Source organism: Lissotriton vulgaris, chromosome 4_1 (genome assembly GCF_964263255.1).
Source record: "Lissotriton vulgaris chromosome 4_1, aLisVul1.2, whole genome shotgun sequence".
NCBI classification, from domain to species: Eukaryota; Metazoa; Chordata; class Amphibia; order Caudata; family Salamandridae; genus Lissotriton; species Lissotriton vulgaris.
The window spans coordinates 319,540,158-319,566,439 of NC_141691.1; the positions used below are offsets into that span (position 1 = coordinate 319,540,158).

Here is a 26,282-nt window from a genome sequence, read left to right on the forward strand (position 1 = left end):
CAGATTCCAGCTACCAATTCCTTCTGTTGCCACCAAGTGTTTTCTATATGACTTTAAGGAGCCATATAAGATGATTACTAAATCTATCCCTATTGTTCAGCATGTTTGGAAGGAAGGCCTTAAGGCAATGAAGAATCCAGCTACCGTGGTCCCTGTTCTACCGCGCCTGGAAAAGAAATATAAGGTGCCCGAGGATGGTCCAGCGTCTTTGACGGGATACCCAAAACCGGACTCGGTGATTTCACAGGCTGCACAGAGGAAGTCATGCAATCCGTCTGCTCCTTTGACTACTCCTCCAGATAAGGAGGGCAGAATGTTAGACAACGCTGGGAAGAGATTTTCTTCAATGGCTAGTCTTTTGGTGCGGGCAGCAAATGCCTTGGCAATGTTGGGCAGGTATGATCGGCAACTATGGTGTGACATTTCGCCTCATTTAGATCAACTGCCTCAGAAAACAAGAGGTGATGTGAAGAAAAGTTTACAGGAAGGGGAAGCAACATCAATGGAGATATTCAATTGTGCCATGGACATCGCCACAACAGCCTTTCGTTCGATAGCTGGTGCAGCAGTTCTTCGTCGCCAGGGATGACTCAGGGCGACTTGGTTCAGACCTGAAATCCAGAATAAGATCCTGGATCTACCTTTTGATGGGGAGGCTTTGTTTGGAAAGCATATCGATGACACTCTCAAGGATATCAAGAAGAATACCGAGACGGCTAAGTCTCTGGGTACACTTCAGTCCCGAAAAGCTCAGTTCGGAGGTGCCACATACAGAGGCTCATACCAGTAGCAACGGTACTACTCGTATGGATCAGGGTCACAGCAATACCGCCAGCCTTATCAGCAAAGACCAGGCCAGACCTCGAATTTCTCTTGTTCTAATAATAGAGGGAAACAGAATCGCCAAGGACGGATGTATGACGTAACATCGCATACATTTACATCGCACACCTTTACAACGCAATTTTTACATCGCAGATTCCTTTACAACGAATGCCTTTACAACGCATGAAATTACATAGCAGATGCTATTACAACGCATGCCATTACAACGTAAGTATAGGTAAGTATATTATTTTATTAAAAAATTTAATAAATATTTAATAAATTTTATATATTAAATTATTTTTTAATTAATTTATTTGTGTATATATATATATATATATATATATATATATATATATATTTAAAAAAATAGTTTAGGTGTTTATAAATAATATTCTAACTCCAGGAGAGTGTAATAGTAGGGTAAGTGCTGGATAGTGTAGGGATAGAATCTACTTTCATTTTTTTTTTTAAAGAACTATTATTAATAAATAATAAAATTATTAAAATTATTTTTTTTAATTTATTTAAAATATTTATTTAAAAACTGAACACTAAAAATACCCCAGTTCCCCAAAACCCAAACCTAGCCCTGAACCCTAAAAATACCCCAGTACCCCAAAACCCAAACCCAGCCCTGAACCCTAAAAATACCCCTGTACCCCAAAACCCAAACCTAGCCCAGAACCCTAATAATACCCCTGTACCCCATAACCCAAACCAAGCCCTGAACCCTAATAATACCCCTGTACCCCATAACCCAAACCCAGCCCTGAACCCTAATACCCCTGTACCCCATAACCCAAACCAAGCCCTGAAACCTACTACCCCTGTACCCCATAACCCAAACTCAGCCCTGAACCCTAAAAATACCCCTGTACCCCATAACCCAATCCCAGCCCTGATCCCTAAAAATACCCCATAACCCAAACCCAGCCTTGAACCCTAAAAATACCCCTGTACCCCATAACCCAAACCCAGCCCTGAACCCTAAAAATACCCCTGTTCCCCATAACCCAAACCCAGCCCTGAACCCTAAAAATAAACCTGTACCCTATAACCCAAACTATATATATAAAATTACTTAAATTAATTAATTTAATTTATTTTTAGTATTTTTTAAATTGATTAAAATAAATTTTGTAATTAAAAAAATGTTTAAATAAAATTATATACTTACCTATACTTACGTTGTAATGGCATGCGTTGTAATAGCATCTGCTATGTAATGTCATGCGTTGTAAAGGCATTCGTTGTAAAGAATCCTGCGTTGTAATGGTGTGCGTTGAAACAGTATGCGTTGTAAAAGTTGCGTTGAAACGGTTGTATACCCCAAGGACGTGATACGTCCAAAAGACAGTAGCGGCATACCGGCTCTTCCTACTGTGCCCACCTCCACAAGATCATCAGTGGGAGGAAGGGTATCTCAATACCTTCAGAACTGGTCCAGGATAACATCAGACAGTTGGGTGCTAAACATCATTCAAAAGGGCCATACTTTGGAATTCACACAAATCCCACCATCCAAGCCCCCGGCCGCCATCCCATCAAAACAGCTACGTCTCCTGCGGCTAGAAGTTCATCAGATGCTCCCGAAAGGTGCTGTAGAGTTGGTCCCCTCCTCTCAAAGAGGGGAAGGATTCTATCCCAAGTTTTTCCTGGTAAGTAAGATGCTAGAGAGATGGCACCCCATTTTGGATCTCAGGGAGCTCAACACCTATCTCATTTCCCTATCCTTCCGGATGGTCTCGCTACAAGACCTACTACGTCTCATCAATACAGGGGATTTCATGGCCACGCTCTATCTCGAAGATGCGTATTTTCAAATACCCATTCACCCTGCACACAGAAGGTTTCTACGATTTACAGTAGCCAAGAGCCACTTTCAATTCAGGGTTTTACCCTTTGGACTTCGCTCAGCCCCTAGAATCTTCACCAAGCTGCTGGCACCGGTGGCAGCGTTTCTGCGAAAAAATCCCTTTCAGGTCTTCCCTTATCTGGACGACTGGTTGCTGAAGGCTCCGTCCAGGGAGGCTGCTAGGGAAGCAGTCAATGCATGTACAAATCTTTTTCAGAATCTGGGTCTCAACAAGGAGAAGTCATCTCTGGTCCTGTCCAGGACTGCACGCTTCTTGGGCGCTATCTTGGACTCAAATCTCAACAAAGCTTTCCCAACCTTAGAAAGACAGGAAAAATTGCGAACCATGGCACTGTTCTTAAGAAAAAGAAGGCATCTTTCAGTGCGCCATTACAAATCACTTCTGGGAGTGATCTCCTCATGCATCCCTCTAATTCCTCACTGCAGACTGAGGGTGCGTCCTCTTCAGGAGCAGCTAGACTGTCAGTGGAAGCAGATTCAAGGTTCATTCGACAACAAAGTGACGATCACCTCGGCAATGAAAAAAGCTGCCTTGTGGTGGACAATGCAGGAAAACCTATCCCAAGGAAAACCTATCCCTTCGTAAGCGATCCGTCTCTCAGGTAGTGACAACGGATGTGTCATTGGACGGCTGGGGTGCAGTACTGCAGGATCTTCATGTCCGTGAACATTGGTCACCTCAGCACTGTCTTCTTCACATCAATAGCCTAGAACTCAGGGCTATCAAACTAGCTCTTCAAGCATTTCTTCCTCGACTGCGAGGTTCGAAGGTTCTCATCCGGACGGACAACACCCCGGCCATGCATTACATAAACAAAGGAGGAGGAAACAGGTCTCTCCCGTTGTCTCAGGAAGCTCAGGAAATCTGGGAATGGGCTATCCTTCACCAGATTTCGCTGCAAGTGGAGCATCTGCCAGGGGTTCTGAACCAAAATGTAGACTGACTAAGCAGGCTATCCTCAGTCAGTCACCAGTGGGAACTGAACCAAATGGTTCTGGACGAGATCTTCCAACCGTGGGGCAAGCCTTCAATAGATCTATTTGCCACCCCGACCAACAAGAAATGCCGGTCTTATGCAAGCAGGCTTCACCATTGAGGATCATTGGGGAATGCGCTTTCGATAGCTTGGTCAAGAGCATTTGTTTACACCTTTCCCCCATTCCAATGATCCCGAGGCTTATCAGGAAGATCAAAGTGGAACCATGCAAGATGAACTTGATAGCTCCTGCTTGGCCGAGACAATCTGGTTCATGGAACTCCATCTGCTGTGGCTCGCCACTCCTCTTCCCTTGCGGACAATTCCGGACCTTCTCACGATGTCCCAGGGGCAGATTTGGCATCCGGATCCAGTTTCATTGCACCTGACAGCATGGCTCCTGAGCAGCGAGAATTCATAAACCTTCCAATCTTGAATGAAATAAAACAGATTCTCTCCCAGGCTAGAGCCCCTTCCACGAATAAGACTTACCGTTTTAAATGGAGAACATTTGGCGTTTGGTGCAGGAGAGAAGGCTTTGATCCTTTCTCTTCTCAACCTCATCAACTTCTGCCTTATCTTTTGTCCTTAGCTAAGACAGGACTGGTGCATTCATCCATAAAGGTTCACTTAGCAGCAATTTCTAGATACAGACGTTTGGCATCTGGACCTTCTCTCTGGTCTTCAAGAATAATTACAGTTTCTCAAAGGATTGTTTCGAGTCTATCCCCCAGTGAGGCCTCCGCCTCCTGTTTTTCTGCTTTCTTGTGCCTCAGGTATGAAAGTTACCAATACTGGGGAACCAAAGATACAGGTAAGTATCTTGTTTTCTTGCCCCAGTATTGGAACTTTCATAGATTCCCATGCTTTTGTATCGGAGTAGCAAGCTGTACGCAATAAAGCACATTTTGTGGCATAAATATACATTGCAACAGCCATCAGTACTTCAGAGATACAAAATGTGCATAAAGAAAAGGGTAGGAGGAATAGAAAGGAAAGCTCACCAATCATTGGAAGAGGTTCCTCACGACTGCCTGGCCCACAGCCGTGTCTTCTTGCGTCAAGGATTCCAAGCGGTAATGCTTCGTAAAGGTGTGCCTGCTGCTCCACGTTGCAGCCCTGCAAATGTCTCTGATGTGCACTCCCGCGAAGAGAGCTGTCGACGAAGCCACAGATCTTGCATATATGGAGTGAAAGTACAAAGGTTATGCAGTCTCCAGCTACTGTTATCCCTGTACTACTGGCGCTGGAGAAAAAATACAAGGCTCCTGATGGTAGGCCTGGTTGGCCAACCAAGGCCGGACTCTGTCATCTCCCAGGGGGTTCATAGAAAGTCAAACAATCCATTGGCTCCTCTTGCTTCACCGCCGGATAGAGTAGGCAGGCGCCTTGACAATGTGGGCAAGAGATTCACTTCTATGTCCAGCCCCCTGGTTCGAGCCTCCAATGCACTGGCAATTTTCGGACGATATGATCACCAAATGGGGTGCGATTTGTCTCCTTTCGTTGATCAGCTACCGGATACTTCAAAAGCGCATGCAAAGAAAATCGTGGAGGAGGGGGAGCGATTTCCTCAGAGATTGATTGTGCCATGAACATTGCCACAACTGTTTTTCGCGCCTTGGCAGGCCAAACTATCCTGAGGAGGCAAGGTTGGCTTCGGGCTACCTGGTTTCGCCCTGAGGTACAGAATAAGATTTTGGATTTGCCATTTGATGGTGACATGCTTTTTGGTAAGCATATAGACGACGCCTACGGAAACAGCTTGGTCCTTAGGCACATTGCAATATCGCAAGGTACCTTTCCGAGGGGCAAAAGTAAAGGTTTTTCAAGTTACAGAGGAGGATACCACGAACGCTACTCCTCCTATTCGCAATTTTCGCAGACTTACAAGCCTCTATACTCTCAACCCCAGGGCCAATCGGCGTCTTTCTCTCACCAACCTGCTAGAGGTCGACAGGGGCGTCAAGGTAGAGATTCTTCTAAACGTCAGTAGCGGCCTCTCTGCTCTGTCTGCTGTTCCTCCACCCCAGGTAACATCAGTAGGGGGCAGGATTTCACACTGACACACACTCAACGCCGTCTTCTCATCCAGCAAAGACATCGCCTTCAGCCACGCGACTGGACTCCACTGGACGGACCACAGCTGCGTCCACTTCACCTTCAGAAAAACGACGATCCACCACCACCAGCAACAGGTTGCTCGAAGAAGCTGGAACAAGATCACAGCCGACCAGCTCGCCGCTTCCCTGAGCCAGCACCCTCCCGCCAGCTCAGCGAACCCCAGCCAGGCCGCCGACAACCTCACGAAGTGGATCAGCAACTGCGCGGACGAACTCGCCCCACTGAGGACCCTTCCCAGCAGACCCGGCAGCAAGAAGGCCCCATGGTTCACCGACGAACTCAAGAGCTCCAAGTAGAACTGCCGAGCCCTCAAGAAAGCCTGGAGAAGGGAACCAACACCGGACAACATGACCACCCTCAAGCTTGCCACCCGGAAGCACCACCAACTGATCCGCGCCACCAAGAAAACTGCATTCAAGGACCGGCTGGACAACAACGCACACAACTGCAAGGAACTCTTCAACATCGTGAAAGAGCTCTCCAACCCCAACGCCGGAAACAACGACATCACCCCATCGCAAGACCTCTGCAACTCCCTCGCCTCCTACTTCCACAACAAGATCGCGGACATACACAACAGCTTCAGCATTCAACCGACGCACGCCACGACCGAACCACCGCCCCCCACCACCACCCTCCGCGCCTGGACTCCGATCAGCACCGAAGACACCGTCCGCATGATGAACTCCATCCACTCCGGATCTCCGACCGACCCCTGCCCTCAACACGTCTTCAACAAGGCCGACGCTGTCATCGCACCCCACCTGCGGGACATCATCAACACCTCCTTCGACACCGCCACCTTCCCGGAGAGCTGGAAGCACGCCGAACTCGGCGCCCTACTAAAGAAACCTACAGCGGACCCCACCGAACTCAAGAATTACCGCCCCATCTCGCTCCTCCCGTTTCCAGCCAAAGTCATCGAGAAGACTGTCAACAAACAGCTGGCCGCCTTCCTCGAGACGAATGGATCCCTCGACCCCTCACAGTCTGGCTTCCGAGCCAACCACAGCACCGAGACCGCCCTCATCGCTGCCACCGATGACATCCGAGCCCTGATGGACAACGGAGAAACAGCGGCCCTCATCCTCCTAGACCTCTCCGCGGCATTCGACACTGTCTGCCACTGTACCCTAGTGCAGCGCCTCAGCAACGTCGGAATCCAGGAGAAGGCACTGGAATGGATCATCTCCTTCCTCGACGGAAGAACACAGAGAGTCCGTCTACCACCGTACAAGTCAGAGGCCACCAAAGTCATCTGCGGCGTCCCTCAAGGATCCTCGCTGAGCCCCACCCTCTTCAACGTCTACATGAGCCCCCTCGCGGCCATCACACGCCAACACAACCTCAACATCATCTACGCTGACGACACCCAGCTGATCCTCTCCCTGACCAACGACCCCGCCGCCGCCAGAGCCAACCTTCACGAAGGGATGAAAGACGTAGCCGAGTGGATGACGACCAGCCGCCTGAAACTGAACTCAGACAAGACGGAAGTCTTCGTCCTGGGCTCCTCGCCCTCCGCCTGGGACGACTCCTGGTGGCCCCCCGCCCTGGGCACCGTACCCAAACCGACAGACCACGCACGCAACCTGGGCTTCATCCTGGACTCCTCCCTCTCCATGACCAGACAAGTCAACGCCGTCTCCTCGTCGTGCTTCAACATCCTGCGCATGCTACGGAAGATCTTCCGGTGGATCCCCACTGAGACCAGGAAGACGGTCACCCAGGCCCTCGTCACCAGCCGACTGGACTTCGGCAACGCCCTCTACGCCGGAACCACCGCCAAGCTCCAGAAGAGACTCCAGCGGATCCAGAACACCTCAGCCAGACTCATCCTCGACATCCCACGACACAGCCACATCTCCGGACATCTGAGAGACCTGCATTGGCTCCCCGTCAACAAAAGAATCACCTTCCGTCTCCTCACCCACGCACACAAAGCCCTACACGATCAAGGCCCGAGCTACCTCAACAACCGCATCAACTTCTACGCTCCCAAACGCCATCTCTGATCAGCCAGTCACGCCCTCGCCGCCGTCCCCCGCATCCGAAGAACGACAACAGGAGGAAGGTCCTTCTCCTACCTTGCCGCCAAGACCTGGAACTCCCTCCCGACCGACCTGCGCCTGACCCAAGACCACCTCCCCTTCAGGAAGAAGCTCAAGACCTGGCTGTTCGAGCAGTAGCAGCACCCCTCCTCAAGCTCCTTGAGACCCTCCGGGTAAGTAGTGCGCTCTATAAATGTCTTTGATTGATTGATTGATCTTCGCTGGAGTTCCTATCAAAGACATTTGTAGGGCAGCTACTACATAGCGCAGTGCCCACACGTTCACAAAGCATTACTGCTTGGACTCTTCCACAAGAGATGAAGCAGCAGTTGGACAAGCGTTCCTGAAGAATCTCTTCCAATGAGCGGTGAGCTTTCGCTTCTATCCCTCCTTCCTATGATTGCACATTTTGTATCTGAGAATGTTTATTGACTACTGTTTCAATGGCTTTTGCTTCTTATGACAGTATGGATACTAATGCATTTGATGCTTATATCACAAAATGTGCTTTGTTATTCTGATACAAGCTATGGGAATCTATGAAAGTTCCATACTGGGGCAAGAAAACAAGTTACTTACCTGTAACTTTGGTTCCCCAGCATTGGTAACTTTCATAGATTCCCATGTGCCCACCCTCCTCCCCTGGGAAAGCTCAGCCTTCAGCTGGATGTGGTTACTGTTACACAACGGCTACAAAAATCTGAGGCTCTGAGGTTCTCTCAGGAAGGTTCTATGGGGTGAGGCTAATCTGATTGGTTGTTGCAAGTTTTTACAAAAAGAAGTGGATATGCTACAAAATGAGATGAGGCCTAGGCCTTTCTTTCTCTTTTGTACCTACTGCTATGGTATTTCTTATTTACCGAGGCTCCCATTCCGACGACGGGAAATAATACAAGCTATGGGAATCTATGAAAGTTACCAATACTCGGGAACCAAAGTTACAGGTAAGTAACTTGTTTTCTTGTGATGCCTAATGTCATGCTATGATGTTTTAGGATGATGCTTATAGCTTAATGTGTTTATGGTATTGAGGTTTGGGCCTAATGTGTTTTATGCCTAATGTGATCATGCTGAGGTCATTATTGTACCAGTAGTTACTGGTTGTGTTTTATGTTTATTACCTCCATTCTGATGGTTCTGACCATGGTCCGATTGGCCTAGTCCTGTATATAATCTCCTGTGGATATTGCCTAGTGCCTTTAGCACAATTTATATGTGGGATTATGATTTTAATGTGTTTTGGATAATACAAAGGTTTTTTGTGATATAACCTTGTGTGGAGTCTCTTTCGTAGTGTGCCTAGTGTGTCGCTGCTGTGTGTGTGTTGCACAAAAGCTTTACACATTGCCACTGGGATAAGCCTGACTGCTCGTGCTAAGCTACCAAGGGGGTGAGCAAGGGTTATCTTCAGCGTGTAACTCACTTGCTCTGACTAGAGTGGTGATTTTTGCCTGGCTTAGGCGCTTGCCCTTGCCAACCAGAAATCCCATTTCTAACAGTACCAAACACCTTGGGGTACTGTGAAGCCATCATGCAGCTGGGAACTATTCATGGCTTCCCTGCACACTGGCAATATCTAAAGGTGAACTTAGATATCACTGGGACATATCCACTCTCTCAGATATGCCCTCCTATGGGTATAGTGCACCCTGCCTTAGGGCTGTCTTACCTGTGCCACATGTAGTGCTGGCACACAGGGATGGGTGCAATGTCGACTCTTCACTTTTCTCTGCACCAAGACACACAGGCTGCAGTGGCAGTTTGCATGGGCTTGGTAAGGGGTCCCCTAGGTGGGCACAATTTAAGCTGCAGACCTTAGAGACCCTCTTTATGTCCAATGCCAGGGGTACCACTTACTAGGGACTTACATTTGATTTGATTTAAAGACTTGTAAAGCGCACGAATGCCCAAGGGCGTCTTGGTGCTGGAGTAGGCAGGAGTGCTGATATTTTGGCGGCCATGGAAATATTGACGTTTCTGTTGGCGAATAACTGTTTTCAATAGTCTTCCAAATGCCATGAGTGATGTGCTGTTCTTATACGTTATACGCTAGGCATTGTGACTTAAATTTAATTCTCTTTTCTACTGGGAGCCAGTGGACGTCTCTTCAGCCGGTGAGAAATTGGTTCATATTTGGAGATGTCCGGAATTAGTCTCGCTGCTGCATTATGTATTCGCTGAAGCTTCAGTAGGAGTTGAGACTGTAATCCCACATATAGGGCATTGCAATAGTCCAGTCTCAAAAGGGCCAATGCTGTGATCAGTGTTTTTAATGCATCCCTGGGAATAAAAGGGCGGATTTTCCTGATCATTTTTAAGATCTCCAGAAGGTGGAGGCAAGCTTGTTGATCTGACCTTCAAATGTCAGTCTTTCGTCAAATACTACCCCCAGGTTTCTTACCTTCTGGACTGGAGTTGGGCATTTGCCCATCTGAGCCGGCCACCATCTTGGGGACCAGAAGGCGGTATTTGCCCCTAGTAGCAATACCTCCGATTTTTCGCTGTTCAATTTAAGGCAGTTAGTCTGCATCCAAGTGTTTATCTGTGAAATCCAGATATTAAATCGATCGGCTGTCTCTTCGATGGATCAAGGGATCTTAAAGGTGTTGTGAACTGGGAAAGTCATTCTATTTAGCTAAAGAACTCTGGTGCTGAGACCTGGTTAGCATGAACCCAGCACACTGTCACAGTTGGACAAGATACCAGGCAAAAGGGTGGGAGGAGGGGCGGTACTGCAGCAAAAACCCAGGTTCCTACAGTGAATAAAAATAAGAATGGATTTAACCAAGATCCGTGGCTGGATGTGAATGTTTGACAATGTTCAGCATTCTGTTAATCTTTTTGTGTTGCTGTAGTCGCCCTAAGTGGTAAGGATATGCGCAGACGTGGGTCCTGTGCTCGATTTGCCACTGGATTCAAGGTAATCGTGGCTGATGATATATGCATTTGTGTATATAAATATAGATATATATATATATATATGTATGTATGCAGTCGTGTATATATATATGTCTGTGTCTGTGTGTGTGTGTGTGTGTGTGTGTATATATATATATATATATATATATATATATATTTTTTTTTTTTTTTCTCGCTCAAAATACCAAAGGTTAAAGTAACGTTGTAGTTAGGTGAATTTTTCAGTGACAACTTTAACGTTTTGAACTAAAACAACCCCCACCCCCCACCCCCCCCCCCCAGTCACTAGTTGTAGTTAGCAGCCCTAACTATAACTTGCACCCCACCACGAATTTATGACTTCACATATGACATAGCTCATTAGATTTTAACTGCCTTTATGCAGTGTGGTACAGAGTAAACTCTTCATGGATACTGTTAACAGTATCTACTTTTTTTTTTTTTTACTCATATCTACGTTATTTCTCAATGTAGGTAAAGGGTAAATTTTGCAAATAACACAATTGCTTTTACCTTTAGGAGTTGTACATATTATAGCAGTAAAGAAGCTATGTTTAACCTGTTTTCATTTTGTTATTTTTTGGCCCAAGGGGGGGCGGGGGAGGAGGGGGCGGTCCCTCTATCACCACCCCCACCCTCCAAAACCCCCCATGAGGCTAAGGGGGAGGGTATCTGTACCCTCCCCCCCTCCCCCATTTAGCTTTGTTTTTTACACAGTTTCAGGACAGGGAACTAAGTCCCTGTGTCCTGTAACGGCTGGCAGCAACATATTTCTCATGTTGCTGGCAGCTGATCAGAGCTCTCGCTGGAGTCTGACTCCAGAGGGAACGGGGTCCCACAAGGGAAATAAAGCTCCCTGGCCCAGTCAGAACACTCTGTTTTTAAATTGGCACTCCTGCCAGAGTTTTGAGACCCGTGGGAGCTCCAGTTTAAAAATAGAGCCCAACTGCCAAATATACAATTATTTTTGGCCCTAAATTTCTTTAAAACTACTGAATGGATTTACACCAATTCCCCCGTTTTTTCTCACCCCTGCTTGGTGGATCACTCGGAAACACTCCAGGAAGGAGCTGAGGTGGATAAACTTTTTTAGAGGAAGGTCTTGTGAAGATTTGTCAAACCGGTTCAAAGTTTTTAGCAAACCAAAAATGTTTCTTTCTATTGAAAAGTAGACCTAACTATAACTACCTAGTTAGAAACTCCTAGCCATTGCAGAGGATTGTTTTTTATTCCATGACTGGAGAGAATTATCAGTACTTTTCTGCTGATTTCATTGATTCTGAGGCTGATTAGCAACATGAACAAGCTCAGATGCAGAGCCAGTTGGTCTGGCTTTGGCAAGCTGGTGTGATGATTGTTTTTGTTTCTTATTCCATGCATGTCCCTCAAATAAACAGAGTGAAAATAAAGAGAAAAAATGCTCCCACCAAATGTGGCGTCTGTATGCTCGCAATAAAATCTCCAAAAACAAATACTGCTGCTAATTTGAATACACCTGTATAGGTCATTCCTTACAGGTAGGTACAGAAACTCTTTTAATTTTAATGTACATCACAGGAAAATATGTGTCTAGTAGACCTGAATGGTCTATCTTGCTATAATGCTTGCCTTATGGCTTTGTCTGGTAGGGGACTTCCTCGTCTTTCTATTGGTGAAGCCTTCACCAGATCTTTTAAAAATAAAGTGGCTTTCAATTCTCAATCTACATTTATACCTAAATTGCCTTTCTAATTCCATGTTAATTTTACAGTGTTATTGTCAGCTTTTGGTTAGAACCATGCTATCTCAACAAAGAGTTTGCATGGCTCTAATGCAAAAAGTACAATGATACTGCATTTAGTAAACTAAAGATGTTTGGAAATCAAAACAATTATATGTGCCTTTCGTTTGACAATCCGAGGTAGGCTTCCTGTCTGTGAAGACTGCGCACATCTTAAGGTTATTGTAAGTGACTCATATTTAAAGAAATGTTGTTTTTGCGCACATAAATTCAAAAAGAAAACCTCCAAATATTAAACGTTTATAACCACACTGAATGGATTTTTATTATGCAACATCCGGACCATTTTACATCCACTCTAAAGACTCTACAGTGGCATCCAGTGAAAAAAGGTTTGCTTTTTAAAATTGCACTTCATTACCAGACCCCTGTATAACTCGCCAAGAGGTATACCAGGCATTGTAAAGGGAAGACTAACAATGCTGATAGTACTAATGTATGGATCTTTGAGAGAAGTCAAGGAGTTAAGGGGAGCAATTGTGACAGCAGCAACTAATTCACCTCCTACCAGGTGTTCCTAAAGAACCAAAACAAGGCGCAGAGCACCTAAAGGACTTGATTTGGAGTGATAGTAGAAACGTCTGTCATCACGTTAACCACTAAATAAAGATTCTCATTGGGTAAAAAATCCATGTTTTTAGATATTGTGAGAGCCCACATGAAATATCAGAAGCTCTGGAACTGCAAAAGAACTCATTAAACACGAAGCTCCAATGGCTCCCTCTGTGCTGATGCTTTAATACTTGCCTGAAAAACCAGCATGATCTCTATAGATATTATTGGTCTGGCGCACATCACATTGAAATGTGAAGGTTTTCCCCTAACTGAACATAGAAGATTCAGAAATTGGGTACTAGCATGACCTGCTTGGAGTGGAGACATCACATCTATTAACACCATGCTGCAAACCATTTCCCAAAACAAGATCGCTGTCCACATAGTTTTACAGTAACTGCCTCCCTTCTGCCCTTTTACACCACCCACTCATCTGCTAATTTTTTTAACCCTTTTTCTTCAAATATTTACTCAGTCATCTTTTAGGCACCTCTTATGTACCTGGGACATTATGTGGAACCCTCGAGCTGAATAGTTTATCTTGACCCATACTTGAAGAACATAGGTGTTCGATATTCCTTGTTTCAACTTCTTTAAAATACACTAAGAAATTGTTGAATACATTGTTCTGATTGCTCTGATGGAGAGAGAAACAATTCTTGATAATGTGTGAAGCATACTATACTAAACTAGACAGTTAATATAAGACATTTGAGTACGATCATATAAATACCAAAAGGATTTAGGGTAAACTATTTTTTTTCTCGACTTTTCACTACACTTGTGTATATCAGGTTTCACTGCTTCTTGTGTGGACATTTAACATAATTTTGAAACTTTCATTAACATCACAACTAATATTTTACAGAAACGAGCGGTAAAGCATCTTCTGGGACAATAACTGCTGAAGAAGCTGCCAAAACTTTGGCAGAGAAAAGGCGCCTTGCAAGAGAGCAAAGAGAGCGCGATGAGCAAGAAAAGCTACAGAAAGCTGAAGAAGAAAGGTAAATTTAACTAATATTGTCATTGTTCTATATACACACACTCAAGGGCTGAAATCAAACGAAAGAAAAATAATTAGTTGGCGTTTTATCATGGACAATGTAGATGGAAGCTCGTGCATCTCCTATAAGCAGATTTGTAGTGAAAGTATTTTATTCTCTTTTCCAGCCCTATTAATCCCCTGAATGTAACATCCTAATGAATAGTGGTGGGGCAAGTGCAGTGGCACTGTGAAAGAGGTTAAAAGACCATGTTACTTGTCCATGCAGCAGTCTTTCTGATGGATATGTAGGCCCATGAATAATTCTTATATGGACCCATTTCCAACATTAGATAAAGACCACAACTTTTTCTTGACTGTAACTTTTTCTAGATCACGCCAGAGTAATTTGTAGCTAGATTTGCTTACATTCCAGGGCTTACTTGAAGGCGTCCGCAGCATCCCTTGGTCACTTGCCTTTGGTCCCTGGCACCATCACTTGATGTCTAGTATCGGGTCTTGGAAGAGGGTCAGCATTATTTCCTTTTCACCAGAGCACGTTAAACACTTAGATGAAGAGCTTTTACACATCCCCGCTGAAGATGACTATATACATTATCCACAGCAGTCAGTGACTGTCCACTCCAGGCACAATGGAGCATTCAGCTGATATGTATATATTGTCTCTGCCTCTCCCTCCTTTATCTCTTCTGTTCACAGACTAAAGAGAATACAGTTCAGAAAAAAGTGAAGGAAGTGACACTCAAAAAGGAAAAGAGTATCTTGCATGGCTTTCCAAAGGTTGCAGAATTCTCACGAGAGACCTTGAAAAGATCCCCACTGATGTAATCTCTAGAGGAACATTGCCCTCCAGTATGGCCCAGACAAGAACTTTAAATAGATGATCTACTTCTTGCTTCTTCAGCTAAACCTATGTCACCAACCACACTTAACAGCACTGATGGAGACACTGACCTACGATCTTACTCTTCCACAACTCTGGAAACTCCACCATTTCTGATTTCACCTGAGTTATGTGCTTCCATCATTTCCATCATCAGAGGGACGAAGAGGTTCAATACCCAAGTCGCCCCTTAGGTTCATTAGACCTGGCCCTATTTTTTAAGCCTCACGCAAGACTAGTGGTGGATTTAGTTCTGTGTTTGTTGTAGTGTACATTCTGTGTTCTTTTCTCTACTAATACATTTCTCTCAAAGATTTTGTTATTAATTCTTCTCAGTCACCTTCCTGAAACCCTGGTTCCTTATTGTAGAGCAGTCTCATGAAGAAAGTTTCCACCTGCTGGAATTACTTTTGCTGACCCTCTGTTTGCTTTGGTCCCTCAAACACCTTAGCTGGCTGTGGGCCTACTGGAAGCACTTTTGCCTTCTAGGCTGGCTCTCCACTTCCCCTAGTGTGAAATCGTCTACGGTCATCAACTTCCAAATGGGTGAACCGCATCAGTCCTTGCTCACAGCCTCTTGCTCCAAATCACATCACATAGTCACATCTCCTATGGTGACAACATGTCCTCCTGACCTTACAAGCAGCCAAAAAGGGAGTTAATTTCATTTTAATAATTAATCAACTGGTAGGGAGGAGGAAACAATTGTGTCCGTTTTATTTCCCTATGGTAAGTATCAAATTAATCAAAAGAAAAAAGGAGTCAGCACAAGTCACAGAACTACATACCACGCGGCTCTGCGCTACAAGAAGCGGCACCCCCGATGGAGATTACGACCTTTCCTAAACGGATTGCGGAGAGCAAATTTCCATAACTGAGTGCGAGAAAGTGAACACTCAAATATACTACACGAACTGTGTGAGTAACAAATTTTCACGTGTGTTAGGCCTGATGAAAGCTCCATAGACCCCGCAGGGCCAAAAGGAGCTGAAACATGTCGACAAACCTATTATAATACTAAAGAGATCCAGTAGGGGCGTGGCCAAGATGGCGGCGTGAGCAGACGTGCTTTGTCGGAGCTCCCGCCGCCGGCCGTTATCCACAGCGTTTCTTTCAGCAGAAAGCCCGGACCCGAGCACTTCCCCGGCGGGCTGAGGCCGGCATTGCTGCGGGGGACTGCTAGACAGCTGTGTGGGCGATTCCTGGTGCAGAACCCCGGCTGGGCCCGGCCCGGTGGTCTGACGGCACGGACGGCCTGAGGGGAGCGCGGAACGACAGCGAGGCCGCGAGGGGCGGAGCCTGCGGGCCGAGTCACGGGCGTCTGTGCCCGGCTGCTGCATCGGTGAGCCCGGCCCGCGCGACCGAGCGCGAGGCCCCCGTGACCATCTGCCGGGGGCTTCTGCGGGCTCACCACGCGGACCTACTGCTACCCGGAGTGCCTGGCTGGTGGCGCCTGGCAGCGGACTCGGCCTGGGTCGAGTGGACGACCCTAAACACGGAGGTGAGGAGAGGCGGTGAGGGAGGCCCCCACCCCCCAGCCCAGCAGACCCCCTTCCACGTGGGATCACCGGGAGTCGGCGGGGACCGGCAGACACCCCCACGGTCCTGTCCGCTGGCAGCGGGACGCGTCGGCAGGCCGGGACACTAAACAGCACACTCAGCCGACACGGGGCCGGTTGGCAAGGCCCCAGCAGTCGCCCATCCCTGCCTGCGGTACTACCCGGTCCCTAGCTACATCTGCGCACCTGGGCCTTCGTCGAGGGAGGTGGTGGCAGGTCGGTGCGGGGGGTGCGGAGAGGAGCCATAGAAGCCGCGCACGTGGTGGGACAGCGCGAAGGCCCTCATCCTGAGCGGGCATTGAAGACCCCCACACGAGCAGCCAAGCCCCCCCCGGCCACGACCCCCTCGGAGGTGAGCGGACCCCCCTTGCCGCGGGGAGGCCTCAACGACCACTCTGGGCTCTCGCCCCCGGGACAGTGCATCGTGGTGTGCCGTGGGCGCCATCTTGGGCGGCCTCCCACCCGGCCCGTCCGGCGCTCTCCGTCCTGCCCTCCACAGCCGGTGCTCCTGCACCCGTCACGCGGCCCCCCTATACCTGGCTACAGCCTTGTGGAGCGTCCCACGGCCCCCCCTGACCCGGCCACGGACTTGTGGAGAGGCCGCGTCGCACTGCTCCCCCGGAGTGGTGGAAGACTGAGAGGATCGCGGGGGAGCCACTCACGCGACGCTGGTTGTCCCGGGGCCGGAGCGGTGCCCACCAAGATTGAAGGACGATCTGCGGCCAGCTGAAGGTGACACCGGCGGACGCGGCTGGGGTCTTGGGGACGACATGTCCGGCGGAAGGCCCAGGAAGGATCGCACCATCAAGGATCTCTTCACCCCCCCCACCGTGGGGAAGCGGAATGGACCCGGGGGGTCAAACCCCCGAGGAGACACGGACAAGCAGACGGTGGACCCACCACCCCCTGGGGGGGAAGATCCCGAGGCTCCAGTCACGCGGTCCTTTCTGGAGTCCCTGTTCACGGGGCTGAGGGAAGACATCCACGCCCTAAAGAAGGAGCTCCAGGATGAGATCAAGGAGGTCCGCCGCGACACCGACGCCATAGGGGAGAGGGTGGCCGACCTGGAAACGAAGAGCGACACCCGGGACGCCGAAATAGAAGCCCTAAGGCAAGAGTTGGCCCGCATCCACGACCAGCAGGTGGATCTCCAGACTCATGCCGAAGATTTGGAGAACCGCTCCCGGCGGCATAACATCAGGATCCGAGGAGTGAAAATGGCCCCGGACACGGAAGACCTCTTTCGGTTCACGCAGGGCCTCTTCAACCACATCTTGGGCCGACAGGCGGATGCCCCCCTGCGACTGGATAGAGCCCACCGAACGGGCCCGCCGAGAGCCGATGCAACGCACCCCCCAGACATCTTGGTGTGCGTGCAGGACTTCAGGACGAAGGAGGAGATCCTGAACAAGGCACGCCGCATGGACAGGATCATCTTCGGCGACCATGCACCGGCGCTCTACCAGGATCTGGCTGCACTTACCCTCGAGAAACGGCGCATTTTTCGGCCAGTGACAGCGGAACTGAGACGGCGCAACATTTCCTACAGTTGGGGGCACCCCTTCCGCTTAGTCTTTCGGCTCGGCAATATCCTTCATCAGCCACGCACCCTCAGGGACGCTTGCCGCGTGCTGGGCCTGGAGGAACCGGTGGTCGACGATGGGTCGCCGGGAGAAAAGGCTTCTACTGAGACTGGCCCGGGCCGCTGGCAGCAGCAACGACGCAGACGCAGGCCGAAACGCCCCGCGGCGACCGAGATAGAAGAGGGCCGGAGGGCCGCGGTGGAGACGGTGGCGCAGGGCCTGGCGCCGTCGAACAATAACTGAGCGCTGGGAGAGCGACACACCGGTTCCACAAGCCATGATGGGTTCGGGCTAAACTAGTCCGGCGGCGGGGGCGCGTGCAGAGCGCTCCTGGGTCTTCCCTGATGGTGACTTTGTCTCTTCGTCTGTGGCGGAGTGCTTCGAGCTGGCCGACCTGCTCGCGACGCCGCCACGGCCCCCACTCTACGGACTTACCTTACCGCGGGTCCAGTGGCCATGAGACTGGACCTGGGACAATATTGGACCATGTTTCTTTACCAGTTGGGGAGGTGGAAGGGGTTGGGGGGTGGGTACGGGGAGTTGGATGGGAACTGTTTGCACTACGTGAGAGGGGGTTCCAGGTGGGGGGGTTGCTCCAATTGCTCCGGTTGAGCGGGGACCAGGGGGGACAGTTTGGGTTGGGGGGGTCCTGGGGAGTGAGGGGGGAGGGGTGGGAGGGTTCTCCTTGTCCAGAAGGTTCGGTCGCCGAGGGTTGCCCTACCGCGGCCCCTAGCGCAGCGTCTTCCACGACCCGTGGGCCCACACTCACGGCCACCGGGCAGGCTTGGCTCTACTCGTACAATCCCAGATATGCCACGACACCTCATAGTGCTTACGCTTAACGTGCGGGGTCTCAACAGCCCGAACAAACGCAGGGCGATCTTATCCTATCTCGAGCGCTCCAAGGCGGACATCTGCCTCCTCCAAGAAACACACCTTGTGCGCAGCGACCAGCATAGACTCAAATCCCGCGCGTTCCCGTGGCAGTTCTTTTCCTCTTCCCCGAAGAAGTCTGCGGGGGTGGCGATCCTAGTGGCTAAGTCCTTTGAGGGGAAAGTCCTCCAAAAAGAAGCCGAAGTTAGAGGGCGGCTCCTACTCTATAGCTTCCAACTCGCGGGTCACACCCTGCTTGTGGGCTCAGTTTATGGTCCGAATGAGGGCCAAGAAAGGTTCCTGCACACAGCCCTGGAGACGATCACAGCCACCACACACACTCACCTGCTGCTAGGGGGGGACCTCAACCTAGTCTTTCATAACACGGCGGATCGCTCGGGACAGAGATCAGGTCAAGTAGGAGCGCTCACAGCGGCAGGTCACGCACACCTGGCGGACCTGGGCCTCATCGACCTCTGGCGGCAAACGCACCCCCAAACCACCGCCTACACGTACTACTCGGCGCTCTACGACGCGGATCACCTGGACCCTGACGCCAGTCCAGCCTATTTGCGAGGCGCGGACCTCCCCGCCCTTACCCAAGCCCAGGCGGACTTCCTGGAGCGGCCCATAGGCCTGGAAGAGGTCATTTCGGCCATTGCCCGCCTAAAAGTCGGGAAATCCCCGGGACCCGACGGCTATACCGCGGCGTTCTACAAGACCTTTTGCCAGCGACTTGCCCCCCTCCTGCGTGACCTATTCAACACATTTGACACACCTGGCGCCATACATCCGGATCTGCTGGAGGCGTCTATCTCTGTCATTCCCAAACCGGGTCGTGATCCGGCACTCTGCGGCTCCTACAGACCCATATCGCTACTGAACATAGACCTGAAACTCTACACTGGCATACTCGCGAGCCGCATCGCCCCCTATATGCAACAACTGATAGACCCCGACCAAGCGGGCTTTATCCCCCAACGGCAGACCAGCGATAACACTAAGCGGGTGCTACACCTCATTGAGGCCGGATCACGCACTAAACCCGGCTGCATGCTGCTCACCATCGATGCGGAGAAAGCCTTCGACAGAGTGCACTGGCCGTACCTTGATCAGGTCCTCCGCCACTTCGGCTTTGGGGAGAAACTTCGCCACCGCATCTTCAACTGCTATCGCCGGCCCAACGCCGCGGTACGAGTGAACGGTCACACCTCCCCGAGGTTCGACATTGGCAGAGGCACGCGCCAGGGCTGCCCGCTGTCACCACTCTTGTTCGCATTGTACATGGAGCCGATGGCTCAGAGGGTGCGGCAACATGCTCTCATTTCCGGTATTAAATTTGGGGCCGACACGCACACAATCAGCCTATACGCCGATGACGTCCTGTTGTCCCTCACTGACCCGATGCGATCCCTGCGCGCTCTCTTTGTGGAGCTACACACCTTCGCCCTGGCCTCGGGCTTCAAAATCAACGAAGCCAAATCTGAGGCCTTGAACATCTCACTAAGCCCGGAGGCGGTGGACGAGATTAAATCGGAATTCCAATTCCAATGGTCGGACGCTACCGTCCCTTATCTGGGCGTTCGCCTAGCTCCTACTGTCCGTGGCACCGCGCGAGCCAACTATGAGGCCCTCACCCGCAAACTCCGGGAGCAACTCCGACGTTGGAAGCCACTTACGCTATCGTGGTTGGGCAGAATTGCCGCAGTCAAAATGACACTGCTACCGCAGATTCTGTACCTATTCCAGACGCTTCCTCTGAACCCCCCGGCGGGTTGGCTCCAACAAACTCAGTCGGAACTGTCACGGTTCATCTGGAACGGCCGACGACCCAGATTCAAGCATACTCTCGCCACCCTACCCCCCGCGAACGGGGGCGTCGGCGTGCCTGACCTTACGCTGTACTTCCAGGCAGCACAGCTACGCACCTTTGTGGAGTGGTTCCAGCTGGAGTCCGGTAAGCACTGGCTCTTCCTGGACCAGGCAGTGGCCGGCCGCACCCTCCAAGGCGTGCCCTTCCTCCCGCGCCGACACCGTCCCCCTAACCTGTACGCCTCTGAAATCACCAGCACCGCCCTGCGAGTGTGGGATAGGGTAGCCGTGGCCAAGGGGCTGACCACCTTCCCCTCGCCCATGACCCCCATCTTTGAGAACCCAGACTTCACACCGGGCTTGGACTCCAGCGCGTTCACGACGTGGCGGACGACACCCTGTCGCGCGGCAGGACACATGTTCGACACCAAGGGCATTCTGCCGTTCCGGCAGGTCAAAGCAGATTACGGCGTGGCCGAATCGGAACGTTTGCAGTACCTACAGGTGCGCCACTGGGTACTCCACCCCTCGATCCAACCCGGAGCCCAACGGCCCCTCACACCCTACGAACGATGGCTGCTGACGCGCACCTCGGATAAGAAGTTGATATCGGACCTCTATCAGCAGCTGCTCCTCACGCAAGCACACACCTACAATGCGGGCCAAGTCCGGTGGGAGAGGGACCTGGGGAGGCAGCTCACTAGGAAGGAATGGGAGGGGGTGTACCATAGAGCCAGACACTCGGCGCACCACACCGGCCTTACCGAGACTTTAACTAAGGTAGCAACATACTGGTACCACACCCCTGAGAGACTACACCACTGGGATGCCCGGATCAGTGACAGATGCTGGAGGGGATGTGGGGAACTAGGGACGCTGGAACACCTGCTGTGGAGCTGTAAGGCGCTGCGACCTTACTGGGACCCTATCCTGGATCTTATAGATACGCATCTAGACACACAACTGCCGCGCTTCCCAGCGTACATCCTGCTAGGCCTCCCAAACGCACTCATGTATCCTCTGAAATCTTGGCGCGGGCGCCTGATTGCACTTGCGCTTGGGGCTGCGGTCCAAAACATTGTGGCACACTGGAGGGCGACCCAAGCTCCGCAACAACTGGGGTGGCTTCACAGACTGTGGGCGATCCTGGGGATGGAGAAACTATCGCTGGCAGCGTCAGGAAGGGGGGCGGACTTTGCGGAACTCTGGCGCCCATTCCTCGCCTTGCTCACCGGGGAGTTTCGGGAGGTGAGCTGCCCGCGCTACCTGCGTCTGCTACGCTTAGCCGAAACACCTCTCCCGGATCCCAAAACACATACCCGCAAGCGCACGGACCCCACGCGAGTGGCGTCCGCTGACTGTTGAGAGTGACTCGCGACCTAGAGCTGGATCCCGGACATGGACAAGGAGAAGGGAGGGCTGGGGTGGGGTGGGTGGTGGGGTTGTTCACAGTTCTTTGTTTCTCGTGTTTTCTCGCAATGCACTAGCACTGACCAGCTTGCACCGTAGTAGCACCTCTTAAGACGCGGCCGGCCCAATGGGTTGTAGGCGGCTTGCTGTGTGAATAAGATACTGTACCCACTGGCCCTATGATGGGCACCCGCGGGGTCGCTGACCCCGGCCTCCCTAGAACGGTGGCGGCCCTTGCAGAAGTACCTGAGGTGCATTTGTTTTTTGCCTATGCTCAATAAAATATTTAATACATAAAGAGATCCAGTAACTCGATCTTTTTGTAGTATCAGTTCATTTTATGATGGTAGAATCTCACCTCACATTAAAGCATAAGGGTGACTTTCTCTTTTTAACAAGAATTCTTGTCTTGTTTTGTTCACATTCTTTGTGGGGGTAACCCTCAATCTCTGGACACTGCATTCTCTACCAGAGGTGCCTCTGCATGAGGCTGGCACTGAGCACGTATTGGAACATCCAATGATAACTGCCACAACATCAATGTGGGGCGGACAAAACATATATACCGCTTTTTCCGAATAACATTGAGTTTTTGAGGGTGTTTCATTTACTTTTCTAACCAATGGTTTAGAACTGTTACAAGTGTTAATTTCATTTTGACAGACACTCTGTTCATACTTCAGCTGACTACTTTGCTCATGCTACTCATACTGTGGAAATCGAACTTCAAATCTCTCATGGATCTAACAGTTATGCTTATTACAATTGACAGCAACCGGTTTGAGAACTCTGACCCAGATGCGCTGCAGCACTTTCTGAACATCGTTCAATCAACCCAGATGGAAATTGGTCTGGAGATTCAAGAGCACCCCACTACCTATTTGAGGCCCTTTCTATATCACCTTTGTTATGACTTTTTGACAACAAACATTGCTCGTAGAGGCTCATGTAGGAAGGGGTCTTCATCATATTATTTAAGTACCATATAAGGACAGATTACTCCTGTCCGCATCTCAAACCTGTTTGTGACGTCTGATAAGCTTGACGATTCCACTGAGGAAGTGCTAAAATATTCTTTTGGCTTATTTGTTCTGCTTATTGTTGCTTGAGTTATGGCTCTGATTTGCATGGTGGCTTTGTCTTGCCTCTCCAGTATTTTCATAGCCTTGTTCACCAACTAGTTCTAAGGTTGTTGATCTCTCTGTGACCTCTAATCTTACAACCTTTTGCCCTATTCCCTGGCACTCATCGGAGATCTTCATGGGCCGTTCCCTTCAAGATTACTCACCTCTGAGCCCCTTACTTCTGCCTGCTCCTTTCTTCTGTTCATCCACTCTCCCACTAGGCGTCCCCAACAGCACCATGGGGCATTGAATTTCCAGTCGTCTCCCCTACAGTGGTGAGCTCCAAACTTCTTATTTGTTTTTTGTTTTTTTAATTTTTAAAACCTTTATTTAAAAAGTGCACACAGCTATTCAGCCTAACATCCCGGAGGCAAGGCAGCACGGTGAATCAGAAGAGCAATAGTGCAAGAACAGTGGTCACAGTACAATGAAGGTTGTTTTTATAATTTTATATCATAAAAGGAACATAGAACAAGGAAAAGAAGAAAACGCCAAAGGGCGCTAAAGAGTGGCAATGGAATAGAAGAAGCCTTCGAGGTGTTGGCAGCGGGGCAGGGGGACAGCGAACACATAAGCACGGATACAGGAGAGTAGAACAGGATAGAAGGAGGGAAGAAGAGGAGACAGGATCCAGCAGTACAACGTATCACAGTTGGTGTCACAGGTTATGGTGACAGATGTTCCTCCAAAGAGACAGATTCCGGGGGCAAGCAAATATCTCCCCTGTAAGCATTCCAGGCCCCCCACACTTTCGTCCACTTTTTGGGCTTACCCCTGGCAACATAGACCGTCTTTTCCCTAAACATACACCAATCCATGTTGGCTTTCCATTGTACCACCAGGGGAGCCGCCGCAGCCCCCCATTTCTGCGCGATATCGCGTTTGGCCACCATGTTGCCAAGGGTCACCCACTGCATCTGAGCCACATTGTGATCGGATGGTTCCCAGATGTTGAGGAGACACCTCCTAGCTTCCGCAGTTGCCACCACCCCAGTCACCTCGTCCATAATCCGGTGCACACGTCTCCAGTAGGAGGCTATGACGGGGCATTCCCAAAGAATGTGCATAAAAGTAGCAGAGGCGCTGCAGCCACGGCGACAGAGCCCATCGGTCGAGTAGCCCATATGCACAAGCCGGGGGCCAGTCACGTACACCCTGTGCAGGATTTTGAACTGCACCAGCCGAAGACGAGAGGAAATGGCGACTTCTACCACGGAGAAGACAATCGGACTCCTCTGAGCCGGCGTCTTTCGGTCAGCAAAAAGTGTGGGCGGCCGCCAGATAACGACCTGTGAGGCGTTTTTGGCTTTGCAAACACTACATAGTACACAGATACCCCTGTGCAACCTTTTTGTCCTCAAGATGGTCCTCCGGATCTTTTTGGCCTACATGGACCGAAACGTCGACGCCTAACACCTTTTACACAATCATATTGTATAATTCACGTGAAATAATAATTTGTGAATTTGGCTGCATATGTAATAACGTGCATGTGGTCCTTCATTGTGTCCACACTATGTGGTAAAGGTGTGTATATGCCACCATATGATTTGTGAGATATGGTTTTGGTGGTTTAATGTTGCCAGATTTCTGATTCTGATTTCTGATTCTTGGATCAAGTTGTAATATATAAAAAGGTTCATAATTTAAAACCAAAAAAAGAAATAAATATATTTTTGATACTATTCAATGTTGGCTGTTACTGAAACCCTTCGGTCACTTCCCTCAATTTAGTGAGCATAGCTATGACACTGTTGAATGTTAAATTTACATTATAAATGATTCCTACCTGGACACTTAGCTTATACGATTCCTTAGGGGAAGACACAGCGCTCTGCCAATCCTCGTCGTCGATCTCCAGGCCATCACGCACCCACTGATCCCGTACACCGAGGAGAAGGTCAGTGCGAGCATTAATTAGTTTTTTATACGACAGTGAGATGGCACTGTCAGGCATATGGCCATCTAACACCCTGTCCTCCAAAGGGGAGCTTTCTGGATTCGCCCCTTCTGCCGGCTTAGCAGAGAGCAGCGCGTGTCGCAGCTGGGCATAACGGAAGGACTCCGAGCTGCCCAGCTGATACTCAGCCTGCAGCTGGGAGAAGGTCTTAATCTCGCCCTTTGAGATCATATCGTCCACCCTGGAAATACCTATGAGATCCCATTTATCAAATCCCTTGGTGTGCCATAACTTGCCCAAAATATCGGAGTCATACAAAGGGGTGAATCTAGTCAGCCTGCCCTGCCAGCCCTGCGCCTTGGTAATCGTCCGCCAAATGTGGACCGCAGTTTTCGTTGGACCCGACATCCGCCTATCCAGAGACCTCAAATACAGCGCCCTGTAGTAATTACCGCCACCCAAAAGCCACTTATCCATTGCGTAGCCAGGGTTATTCTCCAGACCGTAGAAACCATGATTGATAGCCGCCAACTGGGAGGCCCAGTAATACCTGCGCACATCTGGTAGTGCAATACCCCCGTCGTACCACGGAAGCGTGAGCTTCGTGATAGCGACGCGGGGACGGCCGTCCCAGAGCAAGGCACGTTGAAGGCCCTCAATCTCTCGAAAGTAGCGGGCGGGAACCGGATCTTGGGTGTTCTGCAGGGCATACAGGAACCTGGGCAAAGACATCATCTTAAATAATGCCGCGCGTACAAGTAAAGAAAGTGGAAGCTTGCGCCAACCCTCCACATCACGCCGGAGGCGCAGAAGAGGGGGAAGCAAGTTGTGGTCGTATCGCGCCTTCGCATTACCAGAGATATAAATCCCCAAGTATTTAAAGCCCTGGCTGGCCACCTGGATGTTACAGCCTCTAGGGAGGCGTGGTGTGTCCCCTTTCAGTACGTATAGGGAGGACTTGGCCCAGTTAATAACGAGGCCAGAGTACTGTCCAAAAAGTCTAAGTACATCGCATGCCACAATGA

At 49.9% G+C, this 26,282-nt stretch overlaps 1 protein-coding gene across 16 annotated transcripts in view; it reads left to right on the plus strand.

Moving 5' to 3' along the window:
* Positions 1–26,282, plus strand: part of MAP7D3 (MAP7 domain containing 3) — a 1,137,171-nt gene that overhangs the window by 539,077 nt on the left and 571,812 nt on the right. For all 16 annotated transcript variants that reach the window (XM_086918652.1, XM_086918653.1, XM_086918658.1 and 13 more), the window contains one exon: positions 13,979–14,114. In XM_086918652.1, the coding sequence (XP_086774778.1) occupies positions 13,979–14,114 (136 nt within the window). The remainder of the gene's footprint in view (positions 1–13,978; positions 14,115–26,282) is intronic.